The sequence below is a fragment of the Nanorana parkeri genome, unplaced genomic scaffold, assembly GCF_000935625.1.
Source record: "Nanorana parkeri isolate BGI_ZX_2015 unplaced genomic scaffold, ASM93562v1 scaffold1488, whole genome shotgun sequence".
NCBI lineage: Eukaryota > Metazoa > Chordata > Amphibia > Anura > Dicroglossidae > Nanorana > Nanorana parkeri.
Genome location: NW_017307756.1, coordinates 164,065 through 177,785, shown reverse-complemented (window position 1 = coordinate 177,785; position 13,721 = coordinate 164,065). Strand labels below are relative to the sequence as shown.

The 13,721-nt window shown below is 43.3% G+C and overlaps 1 protein-coding gene across 1 annotated transcript in view; it reads right to left on the bottom strand.

Moving 5' to 3' along the window:
• Positions 1-142, bottom strand: part of LOC108798491 (WASH complex subunit FAM21-like) — a 36,910-nt gene extending 36,768 nt beyond the window's left edge. Inside the window, exon 1 of the mRNA XM_018570254.1 lies at positions 8-142. Coding sequence (XP_018425756.1) covers positions 8-118 — 111 coding nt within the window. The 5' untranslated portion in view covers positions 119-142. The remainder of the gene's footprint in view (positions 1-7) is intronic.
• Between the last annotated feature and the right edge of the window lie 13,579 nt (positions 143-13,721).

Genomic DNA, 13,721 nt, shown 5'->3' with positions numbered 1-13,721 from the left:
CACTCACCCCGGCATCGGCCCCCAGTGACCAGCTATGGCTGCTCTTCCTGATCTCCTCCAGGCTCCATGGTCTCTCCCACACCGGCTTATCTGCCATACAACTCACAGGCCCGTTCATCACCGATCTGCTGTGATAACTGACGTTGCTCTATCCGGAGGAGCGGATCAGCTCCGCATTACACAATTCTCTACTTTGACACAGGCACCATGTTGGAGAAGCTCAGCTGACTCGCGTCATGTGACCTTTGATTGGACACGTGATAGGGGTGGGAGCGCATGAACGCGGGCGTGAGGGCGATCGCTGCCGCCGGCGCGTTCCCGCTCCTGTGCGCATTCCCGGTGCTCATTAACGCTGTGCAGAGCTTAGATGGTGTGTACAGCGTAAAAACATTCCAAGGTTTTTACAAAAAAATTGATAAATGCACCCACCTTAATAAAAGAATAAAATGTGCATTTATTAATGTATTGCATTGAAGGCTGCAGAGCATTGCAACTCTTCCCCCAGTCCTGTATGATACAGACATACCTTAATGGGGACGCAGCAAGTAATCGATGGACTACAAGTGCAGTGATGTCACCACGCTTTAGGCCCATTAAAATATGGGCGCGACAATTACGTGCATTCCTGCACGTTGGTGGGCATTTGTTTACTGCATTTGGCGCATGTCCCCATTGGGTGGCTGGATATCCACCAAATGAGGAAAAGTAGTACATGTCGCAAATTTGGCAACCACGTATTCTACCATTTTCCTGGTTGTTTATGTACAGTCTCACAAGTGTAAAGGTGAGGGAAAAAACACGTTTGCTCAGCCGTGTTTGGGGTACCATTACCTAGTAATGGTAATGCAAGCGGATTCTGCAGTTGTGCACATATCATAAACGTATGTCAAAGCATGCACCTTTGTGTGCATTTGACACACTATCACAATACGCCCTGGTTTGAACAAGGCCCTACTGCATTGAGATCTCTGCCGCGCTGACACACTGTGCGCAAAGCCGACAAAGTGAGGTATAGACATGCACATGCAGCGTGCGAGAGCTCGAGTAGCTGAGTGTGCCGAGATGAAAAACGTAATCTTCAGTCAATTGGCTCATGCGTATGAACTCAATGGAATTTGCATCCTGACGTGCTGGATACATACATGCGAGCCGATTGGCTGAAGATAAAAATTTTCATCTCGGCGCAATCAGCTATGCGAGCTCTCGCCAGCTGACGTGCAGGTGAGGAAATTGCAAGACACACTGCACTCAAAGGTCTGTCAGAAGCCGTGTCAGAATAGAAAAAAATAAAATACATTTTGCCCATAGGAATGCATTGCTAGATTCCTATTGGCTATTTCAATTTGCAATAGCCAATAGCAAACTAGCATTGCACCCGCCCTCTGCTGCAGTTCTCCATCAGGTCCACAACTACTGATTGGGCGGGAAAAAAAGCTAGTTTGCTATTGGCTAATGCAAATTAAAATAGCCAATAGGAATTCCTGTGGCCAAAAATGTATTAATTTTTTTTTCTATTCTGACACGGCTCCGTGTCATAATAAAGAAAATAAAAACACACCGCTTCCCTATATCAGTGGAGTCCTCAAAAATGGAGCGGGGCTTTCAGGAAAGAGAGAGCACATGACCTCCCCTATGTAAAAGTGATTGAGCCAGAGCTGCCAATGCCCTGGCCTTACCCTGTGAAAGACAACTGTTTAAACATACACCTATAATACTAAGCTTACACCATACATTTTAGTAGAATTTAATTTTCTATCTCTAAAAAAAATCTGGTGATCCTGCTGGCGCCTAGTGCTTCCAAGTGGATTAGAACTCTGTTTCCCCTGCAGTAAAATCTCTGCAGTGTTGTCACCCTGTTGAGCTCTAAAATAGAGACCAGGGTTCCCAAAATGGTCACCTCTGGAAACACTCCTCTTCATGCCAGACAGTGCGGGCCATGCCTAGCTCCTACTCCATGCATTGTGACTGACAAGATAGTAATGTCCATATTGCCTGGGGGCAACCTCGGAAAAGCATCCTCTTCCATCTCTCCACCCATCTTTAGTAACCAGAAGAGCGTTGTATCACTTTTTATGATGTCCCAGAGGCTATGAGGAGGATTTACAACATAACTGGACATGGTAAGTAGAAATAAAAAGTAAATTACCATGTGGTGTAGTGTGATGCAATGCACATGCGATGCCTTGGTGCGTTGGGGTGTCATTACCAAATATTTCCACATTACATAGATCTACAGGAGGGCTAAGTGTGTGTCTAAGAGCCGAGCCCCAACTTGCCCCTGTAATGAATGAAGGCTGCAATGCAAAGGCAAAGCATTTCAGTGGAGTAAGAAATACAGCTGTGTGCAAACAGTGTCTGTTTAAGGGAGTGGCAGGCCCAACTTGAGCTGCATGTTCACTGTACATTTAGCATAGAATTAAAGGAGATCTATGGGGTCAGGGCTTTTCCCCATAGTTCTCCTAAGGGTAACGGGAGGACACAAACTAGCGTCCTCCCGTCACCCAAAGCTCAGTATCCCGCAAGTTACAGCTTGCGGTATACTGAGACCCCGCAGCCGGAACGGATCCCGACAATGCTGTCTAGATTCACCTAGCTGCGGGATTGACAACTGGCTCTGCCTATCAAAAGGCAGAGCCAGCTGTACCCGTCCCCTCCCCCGTCTGTTCCGCCAGTCAGCGCTGGAGGATCGGAAAGGGGAGGGGGGGAAATCCCTGCAGGGAGCCGTGAGTGACAGTCACAGCTCTCTGCAGGGACATGGTCGAGAAGTGAGCGAGCGTTGGTATGTGTTCGCTCACTTCCTGATCTATTGAGCCGACGTGTGACAGTTTCATTGTCACAGGTCGGCTCAAATTATGAGGCTGAGTGAAGATCACTCGCCTCATAATTCTCCTTTAAATGACCATCAGCAAAGTTGATAGGGTGTCCACCAGGGTCTCCAACCGGGTTTGAGCTGTACTTTGGTGACCCTAAATAATGAAACACAGGTAGTACAAACATTGGAATGCATGTCTGCCCCGTCATTGCTTGCTAACAAATAGTCCTTTGTCTTCAGTGTTTTGTTTGCATAAATTACCTGCTGAATGTTGACCATACAAATATCTCACAGCAATATCATCTAAACTGAGAGCCTCCACCCTATTGCAGTTTCTGTTTCCAGAACATTCATATTTGTAATTCACTTGTATGTAGAAACCTTTGATCTGAAATAAAACCATAAAAATATTACATACAATATCATATAAACTGAGAGCCTCCACCCTATTGCAGTTTCCGTTTCCAGAACATTCATATTTGCAATTCACTTATAGTGCGTAACCTTTGATTTGAAATATAACCAAACATTTACACAGTTGGCTGATACATTTAAACAAATGTTAGTTTCTCAATTTTTAAACAAACCATTTAGATGTGGGAGTGGATCAAGATTAAGTTTATGTATCAGGAATTTCACAACTGTATATGAAAATGCATTCCAGGCTAATATTTTTAAATGTGTCAGTGTAAAAAGATGTAGACCTGTGCATTCTTGCCTACTGGTTTCATGTGAGGCTCAAATGTATTTAATCCTGTATTTATTTCCTGGAATCACTCAGCCATTGGCAGTAGTTACATCTTAGATTTCTTTTGACAAATTTAAAGAAGACTACACACCTGCAGACCATCTTCATGCCTACTGCCATGATCCAGTTCCCCATGGTAACTCTAACAGATTATAAAGAGATCTGCACAGAGTAGTTACAATTATTGCTGTTTTATTATACCAAAACAAAGTGGAATCCCGCACATGTTGGTAATGTAGCAAAATAGTTTTTGCCTGTTTTTTGCCTATGCATACAGTTGTCCTTTCAGATGCCATCATACATTAGACCTGTTATTTTATAGAAATTAATAGAAATGTTCATATGCCTGATGTATTTTTTGTATAATAATTATTTATTGAAGAAAGTTTTTGCAAATAAACAAAACAAAACAAAAAATAAACAACACAAAAATCCACAAAATATTACATCACAATTGCAGACATTTAGGGAAAGACAGACACTAACAACAATGACACCAATGGGGGCACGGCACGCAACGCATTATAAGCGAGCCAACAAGCCCAGGTTTTGGAGAGGCGGTCCTTTTGGTCATATGCCTGATGTATTTATTAGAGATCAGGAAATGTGCTTATAAAAAAAATAACAGAGTGGCAGCAAAGGTTATACAAAGCAGTGTTATCTTTTCTGATTTCCACAGAAAGTATGACATGTTAAGAATGATTTACTAAAGTTATTGACAATCTTTTATTTGTAAATTGTGTGTAGATTAACTGCCATAGATGTGCCAATGTTTCTTGAAATGCTGCCAATGTCTCCATATTTTCAAGCTGAAAACAGCCCTGGAGGAACCGCAACATTAAAATGATATCTATTCGTCACAGTACATTAATGTTTCTTGGTAGCTGTAAAGATAATTGGGGGAGGCAAATTTGGGAGGAAGAAGCTGATGCCATCATTCTACCACGTTCCCTACTGTGTAATACATACACACCAGTTTTCAGCTGCCTTACACCCAGTGGCGTACCGATCCCATTTAATGACACTCTGGGTTTTCCTTTTTTTAAAACCCTCCTCCTCTATTTAACACATTCACACCTCCAGATCATCTCCAGACCAGACCAGATTGTTTCTGGACACAAAATGCATCCTAATGTATCCCTATGCTATTTCTGGCCTCTGTTCACACCAGCGCAGTCCGTTCCAGACCAGACCAGACCAGAAAAATATTGCATGTCTCATTTTGTCTGGTCTGGAATGCACTGCAACTGCGGGCAGGTTCACACCAGTTTCCGGACCAGATCTGGTCCGGAAAATGGTGTGAACCTGCCCTAAGATATGAGAATAAAAAAAAGTATTAGAGTTTTTAGGTGCTGCATTTTTATGAACTTTGATTCTGGTAACATACTTCTGATATAATAGCTTTAGTGCCGCTCACAAGATTATGAACAATTTCTTTAGCCTTTACTTAAAATTACTTTCCATTCTGTTAGTGGTATGGATTATTGTAATTAGAGACACTCTCTAGGTGATTTATCTAATTTTCTTTTAGTAGTCATAGAGTATAAATGCCGATTTTACTGTAACCTGTGCTTTTTCCGAACCATTAAAATCGAGGACCTGTACATCTCTTGTTAGCACCACATTAACCCCCAAAAGATGGTTGGTGTTATAGTCAAATAATGACAGGTGTTGTGGTCACCATCTCTGTCCACTCCTCACCACCTTTTCATTTTTGTTGGCCCATCATTGTGATGAGTGTCCTCACCAGCCAATTCTAAATTACAGGAGTTGCGAGAGGGTTGGGTATAAATTTAACATTCAATACAAGAAAGTATTGCATTAAAGAGCACCTTGGATGACCTCTTTAAAAATTGCAGTCTGTAAAGTATAAGCTATTTCAGCTTAATATAATTATGTACTAGAGTTTCTTAGGTCACTTTGCTTCTTGGGTTGCCACTTACATACTGGATACTGGATACTGGATTCACAGTTATGCATTTGCATTGCAGTGTGTTTTTCAGATGTTTTTGGCTCACATTTCATGATGCATTGACATGTATTGTCATTTCTATCCAAAACCTTTATAATGTTCATGGATGTGTCAATAAATAGACAAGTTAGTTTTTTGGCCAATGCATATCCTAGCACTATTCAAAACAATTGCAAACCTCTTAAAATCTTTTAATGTGCATTAAAATGGATTAATGTGAGCGGATCCTGAAGGTGGTCGAGCACAGATTAAATGGAATACATTGGGCAGTCCATTGGTAGTGAAAAGAACCATGATTTTTTCTGTGCTGTTACATTCCCTAATTCTTATCACAAATCAACTTAATGTAAATTTGAACTGTATAATACTAACTTCCTAAGAAACTGCTGGATTGTTGGGTCTTCCTGCCATTTCCAGTGGTGACCATCCCTTAACTGGACCCAACAGCTTTTTAAAACCCCCCACACATTATATATTTTATGAAAGCCAAGACCCTGTAGAATACAATGGTGGCAGGTGCAAATTTTTATGTTGCACGATATTAGCACAACGTATTATCAAACCCCAAAATTTAGTGAAAAATAGACTTACATGCCCCAAAACACAAGTACCCATTTTTTTTAAAGAAAATATAAAAGATGAGGTTACAACAAGTAAATAGATACCCAACATGCCCAGGCTAAAAATTGTGTGCGTCCGTGAAACTGCGACAAAATTCAGTACCCCAAAAATCCATAGATGAAGCTTTAAAAGCCCCCACAGGTCATCAATTTAGAGATTCGTGTAAATATTGGCCCTAGAATTATTGCTCTTACTCCGGTGTGCGTGGCGATATCCAACATGTGTACCGCGATCGTCGTTTTCATACATAGGCGCACCCAACGCGTGTTTATGTGAAGACACGCATGCTCGTGGGGGACTTTAAACATTTTTAAAATTATTTTTACATAATTTTATTTATTTTACTTTACTTTAATTGCTATCAAATAGGGGGGCTTACAAGTCACACCATGTGATAGCAGATTGGCAGTGACAGGTACTCTTTAAGGTGATGTTGCGGGTCCAAAAGACCCCTAGAATCACCTTTACACTTGAAATAAGCTATTGAAGTGCAGATCACACTTCAATAGCTTATTGCTGGGCTTCAGGAACCCAGCACGGACAGCTATGGGACCAAAAAGTGATGTAATCTGCATCACTCCCGGTCCCCAGCTTCCCCCCGACACCAGAGAAGCCGATCCCCGGCTTGTAGGAGGGGCAACGGAGCCTGGGAAACACAGTGGGGTTGTCGGGCGGGGGCGGCCTGTTTACCGGCCCGGAGAAGCGATCTGGCGACAGCTCGCTTCTATTGTAAAGCCGACAGTCGGCTTTACAATTGTAGACAGAGTCTGTTTAAACGGACCCAGTGCCAGGGACGTACTATGGACGTCACTGGTCACTAAGGGGTTAAAGCTGGAACAAGGCCTAAAAGGGATGTATTGGTTGAACAGACTGAACAATGGCCGAACTGACCAGGTATCAAATACTGGAAGAATGATAAGTGTAGTAAAGTAAATTCTGTTCGTTCCCCTATCTGCCTGTAAAACATCCCAGCCAGAACACATTATGTGAGCAAAAGGAACACATTTATCACAACAGTAACAGTTGTAATTGAGGTAAATATGCTTGTACTGTAAGATAATGTTGTGTCAAACAATGTAAAAATATCAATTGAAGTGAAGTTACCAGTGCGGCCTAACAACTATTCCAAAGTATTATTCATATAGGTAATACGTATGGATGTAAAGAACTTAAGTGATGATTGATTTGCTATATATTAATTTGTTCAGTTTGGGAATGTACGCAAGCAGACTTACACTGAGGGGGATTTATCAAAACTGGAGTAGACACAATCTGGAGCAGCTGTGCAGGGCAACCAATCAGCTTCTCTCTTTTAAGGTTGCCATACACTGTACAACCATCGCAAGACCTTAGTCTTGCGATGGTTGTAAAGTACTTAAAAAAACGTACGATCTGCCCATCTTGGACAGGCAGATCGTACTTGCGATGACTGCAATGAGGGGCGGGCTTGCGAGGACGGCAAACGGGCAGTGTGCGCGTGCGCACACTGGCCCGTTCGTCAGTTGTCGAACAAGCAGGCCACTCACTCGCCGAGAATCGTACGATTCCCGGCGGGTTTTCTAGCCTGCTTGTTCGATGGAAGACGTGCGACCGTACAGTAGAAACGGTCGCACGCCTTCCATACACTGTACGATTCTCGTACGATCACGGGATTTCCCGCGATTCTCGTACGAGAATCGTACACTGTATGGGCACCTTAAAACTGAACATACTGAAGAGAGAAGGTGATTGGTTGTCATTGGCAACTGCTCCAGTTTCTGTCTGCTCCAGTTTTGATAAATTACCCCCAGTATGTTTAAGTTATTTGCTGAACATATTTTATTCATCACTCATATTGGTAGAGAGGCTATAACCCCTCCTATTCCTAATTACTTAGGAAGACTGGGGGTCGCTTTGCAGAATATTCTGAATCAAAGTTTATTAATTGTTTACAAACTATGAATGATATCTCTTTACTGTAATATTTCTTGATTAAAGGAGAACTATGGGGTTAGGTCTTTTCCCCATAGTTCTCCTAAGGGTAACGGGAGGACACAAACTAGCGTCCTCCCGTCACTCAAAGCTCAGTATACCGCGAACTGTATGTATACTGAGAAGCCGCAGCCGGAACGGATCCCAACAATTATGTCTGGATCCACACGGCTGCGTGAGTGACAGCTGGCTCTGCCTATCTAGAGGCAGAGCCAGCTTTACCCGCCCCATGCCCCGTCCGTTCCATCAGTCAGCGCTGGAGGATCGGATAGGGTAGGGGGGAATCCATCCCCTCCCCTGTCACGGCTCTCTGCCGGCACAGGATCGAGAAGTGAGCGAGCGCCGGTATGTGTTCGCTCACTTCCCGATCTACTGAGCCGACCTGTGACAATTTCATTGTCACAGGTCGGCTCAGATTATGAGGCTGAGTGAAAATCACTCACCTCATAATTCTCCTTTACGTTATTAATATGAGAAAGAACACTGAATTATTATGTATAACTATATTGGTACATGCAACAGTACATGGTTTAAATCAGTGGTTCTCAACCTGTGTAACCTCAGGACCCACATTTCTCCTTGGTCATTAAGTCATGACCCAAGTTGCACTGCAATGGAACGCACGGCATTGTGGTACTGCGCATTCCGATGCGGGCAATAGAACTGAGGACGGGAGGTACATTTTGGGGTGCCATTCAAATGAATGGCAATGCAATGCACTTGTCACACCAAAACGCTTGGTAGGTGCGATTGCGAAGTACAGTGCGTTAATCGTATGGGACTGTGCGACTAACGCACTGTACTAGTGTAAATGGGCCCTCAAAAACACACAACCACAGACACATTCTCACACACACATACACACTCCCAAAATAAATAAAATGTTGTTCTTTTTTTTAAGATCCACCCAGTCTCCCTACCTTAGGAGAACTGGAGTGGATCCTCAGCCTGGGGTCCGGTGTGGGCTGCTGTACTGTGATGAAGCTCCATCCATACGTACACAAAAGGCAACAGTGTTCCAAGTGTGTGTATCATACACTCAAGGGATCTGACATCATCGCTAAGCAGGGGCAAAATTACCGATAGGAACCAGGTGTTGAATTTGGAGTATTACCTCCTCTGAACCTTAAAGATATTTATTGCCGTAGATTATGTGGGGCCCATAGGATGAATGAATGAATGCATGAGTGCTATGAACAACGTTGTTCTTTTCCAAACTATTGAGAAGCGGTGTTATTGGTGCGGTACTTTGACATTTTTTGTATCCAAAATAAAGTTTATATTTTTATAAGAATTATCGGTCTCGGCCTGTTCAGTAACCGCCCTTCACAGTGCTCCTCACTTGGAACACTGTTGCCTTTTGTGTTCTTATCAATTTTTGGTTACATGACCTCGATGACCAGTCGCAATTATATATAAAGGGATATATTTGATATATCGGAGCTCCAGGGAACACCCCCCCGCCCCCCTTTTTTCTTCATCCATACGTGCAGTGCTTGTACAGCTCCCTTGCACACTCTGTAGAGGTGCAGAGAGCCAGTATGTTACATCACACCGGCCCAGGCACATCTACAGGACAACCGAGGGAGCTGTAAGCAATGCACATATGGATGGAGCCCACCCTACCTCAAGCTGACACTCGGCATCGGGCAGCATATTTTGAATGGCTGCTTGGCGCAAGAACTGACAGTGCTGTGCTAGGGGCAGGCTGAGGAGCCTCTCATTTAGAAAAGTGGAAGGCACATGGGGACCCACTGAACACAGGGTTGCGACCCACTTTTGGGTCACGACCCACCAGTTAAGAACCAAGGGTTTAAATGATAGTTGGATGCATTTTAACTTCCAGTTAAGGTTAGCAGGAAGGTGGGGGCACTGCTCCCCCTATTCCCCTCTGTCCCTTCTGTCCTACTAGTGGTCTTAATAGGTTCAGATTTCAGCTGTGAGGTACCACATGTCCCAGAGCCTGTCATGTTTTAAATTGTGAATAAAAGGCTATTCATGGTAGATGGGCGGTTGGTGGGCTTCTGGCAGCCTGTGCCGCTGTATGTTGGCCGCCTGGTGCCCCTGTTGCCAATGGTGCCCTGTGCTCACCATGGCAACAGGGGCAAGGAGGTGCAGCCAGGCTACGCCCCCTCTCAGCTGCGCCTATGTGAGATACAAGGCAGTACTGTCTCTGACCGCTAGTCTAACAAGATTTGGAGTGAGCTTTGGGGATGTCACTACAGTGCTGCTCATTGTTCTCCTTTCAGGGTGCTCTGGCATGAGAAAGTCATTAAGCCCTGTTCCTACCAAGTTGGCCACCCCTACACAGAGACACACTGTAGAACAAAGCATGGTAAGTCAGCAATGGGAAAAGATCAGCTGCGGAGGGTATAGAGACAATACTGGTGACGAGTCCTTTTTCCTTTCTCTGCCTATTTTTTGGCATCAGCTTCCAGAGTTCAGGTCCTGACCATCTGGTTAAAAAAACAAAGTGTTTTCTTCAGCTGTTGTGTAATATAATGGTTTACATGTATGACTTTGCCCTGATTTGCAGTAAGATGAGGTGTCTAATATCCATTTCATCGGTAGTCAGCTTTAGTATGAATATAAAGAGAAAAGGCAATAAAAAGATAAAAACATTTACAGAGCACAGTACTGAAAGTCTTGGAAACAACAACCGACTTACTGAAAGTCTTTGGATCCAAATAAAATGATTATGTCTTGCTGCTCCAAATGGCAGAGGCAGTCGTAATAACAAAGAGAGGACGCAATGACCTTGTGTATTATAACAAACGTGATGAAAAAAAAAGCCATTCTTGCTCTCACAATTGAATAGATAGAATAGCATTAAGGTTTGGGTAGCAGTAGCCACCCTTACAAAAAATACTGCAGTTTTTTAGAAGTAATACTACAGTTTTTGTTACATGTAAAAAAAATGCAGTTTTTTGGACAAGGAAAAAACTGCAATATTGCAGTGCAACTGCAGTATTACTGCAGTACAGCTGAAGTATTACTGCAGTGCATCTAAAATACTAGTGCAGATGCTCTTCAGGTTATGATGAACCGGTTTATGATTGTTTTACTTTGCAATAGTATACGATAGCAATATGTTATTATAGCGTAGCCTACCTTAAACTTGGCTAAAACACTTACATTAACCTACAGATAGACAAAAGCCTAATGTATATTTTATAATAAAGGGTTTAATGTGTCTCATGTATGTAAAACTCCCTGGTTTGCGATATGATCGCCCTATGATGGGTTTATCGGAATGTAACCCCATCGTATACCGAGGAGTGTCTGTAAAATAAAACTGCAATATAACTGCAGTACAGGTGAACTATTTCTAAAATACAGGGTGACCGATGGGAGTCGGACGTTTTTAGAACAGGTAGTACGAAATAGCGGCTGCGTTTCTGTGATAGACTCACCACTTCGAACAAAGCTGTTGTAAGTGGGGGGGGAGACACCTAGCTCGTCCCCCTCCCATCACCACTTACCGTGTACTTCCTGTTCTAAAAATTTCAGACTCCCGTCGGCCACCCTGTATAACTGCTATAGAATTGCAGTATTACTGCAATACAGCTGAAGTAGTTTAAAAATAATACAGCTCTGCTAGTACTGCAATATATAATCCAACTAAAGTACATGCTACTAAATGCTACTAAAGTGCAATGCTAATAAAATGTTATACAATACAACAAGAATATTTAGAATATCAAGTTTTATTTTCACACATCTACGATATAATGAAGGTACAAAACAATGAATTTCTCAAACTGCAATGCAACAATCACAGGGTTATTCACAAAAGGGTGAAGAGTTTGGAGAATGCAGGAGAAGTGAACATTCTAGGACAGATGATTTGGAAACATTCTTCAATTCAGCTCATTTCCAGTTCAGCTATGTTGGCCTAGATTGCTCACTTCTCCTGCCTTCTCCAAACTCTTCACCCTTTTGTGAATAGGCCTGTTACTGCATATTTACTGCAGGTGTACCTCAATGTACTGCAGTAGTACTGTTTCTATTAGGGATGCACCGATATAAGGTGGAGTGCAAGTCGTTCAGGCAGCTCATGCAGGCTCTAGCAGCACAGTACCACATCCCATCCCACACGACCTTCAGCAAATCTGTGGTGCCATCGTTACAGGGTGTACGTCATACAGGGTGTGTGGCGGTGTGCTAAAGGAGGAGCTCAGAAGGGCTGCTGGCCAGTTTGTGCACTTCACCACAGACATGAAAAAAAACAATGGAAGGGCTCCTCCCCGTACCGCTCAGCCTCCTGTCACAGTTCGGGAGAGCGATGTGGGTGGAGACAGCCAGCGCTATCACTGGAGGCTGGGCTCAACTCCCTGCACTGCTCGCTCAGCCTCCTGTGACAGCTGTGAGGATGGAGAGCGAGGTACAAACACTCAGGGATCAGTGTATGTTTACTATATCCTCAATTATGAATGAATGGGAAGTGATCTACATCACCTCCTGTTCATTCATAATTGTAGTTATAGTAAACATACTATGTCCAAGTTATGAATGAACAGGAACACTCAGTATAGAGGATTCCTGTTCATTTATAAAAGATGCTGCAGAAAAAGAGATTGAGGACTCTGTGTTCTCTGTTTAGATCTCTAATATTTCCCCGAAACACCTAAAAGTAAAGTAAAAAATAAAAATATTTAATAAAAAAACATAAAAATAAAATATTAAAACATTTAAAAGTTTATAAAAACTAAACAAAAATTAAATATTTTTAAAAAATGTGAAAAAGTTAGAAACAAACATTTTCAGTTTCGGCCCAACATTTTTTTTCATTTCGGTTTCGTTTAGGTTTTAAAATTTTCATTTTGGTGCACCTCTAGTTTCTATACTTCATTATATTGCAAACCTGCCGTGTTTATTATTTTTACTGCAGTTTTACTTCATTGTACTGCAATTTTACTTTCAGTTATTCTTTGTAAGGACAGCTATGAATATGGAAACAGAGGTTCTAAAATTATCCACGCAAAACCAATGAGCAGAACAACAGCAGAACAACAACTCAGGAGGCAGTGATTCAGCCACCAGTGCTGGGCTTGTGTGTAGAAGGGCTGGCAGGGCCGCCGTCAGGGGGTACCGCCGATACTCATGTAAGGGGCCCGGCCTGCCTTAGGGGCCCGGATGGGACCCTTACATGAGTATTGGCCGCCGGTGACAGGCGAGGAGGAGCCCTGGCCCTAGCAGCGCCGGGCCCCAGCATTGCCGATCCAGCGGCATAGGAGCAGCCTGGGGCCCCATCAGCGCCGCTGCTCGAATGATCTCGGACCGACTGGAAGTGGGACATTAGGGTGTAAGCTCCTCTGTACAGAGACTGATGTGACTGTGGGGGAGGGGACATTAGAGTGTAAGCTCCCCTGTACAGAAACTGATGTGACTGGCTCAGTGTTCTCTGTACAGCATTGTGGTATATATATATGTATAATAATAACAGTGTGACTGGCTCAGCGTGGCAGCGCGGGGGGTTACCAGGCGGTGCGGAGGGGGGGGTGCGTCTCAGTATGCCGCAAGCTACAGCTCGCGGTATACTGAGCCTAGGGTGACGGGAGGACGCTAGTTTGTGTCTTCCTGTTACCCTAAGGAGA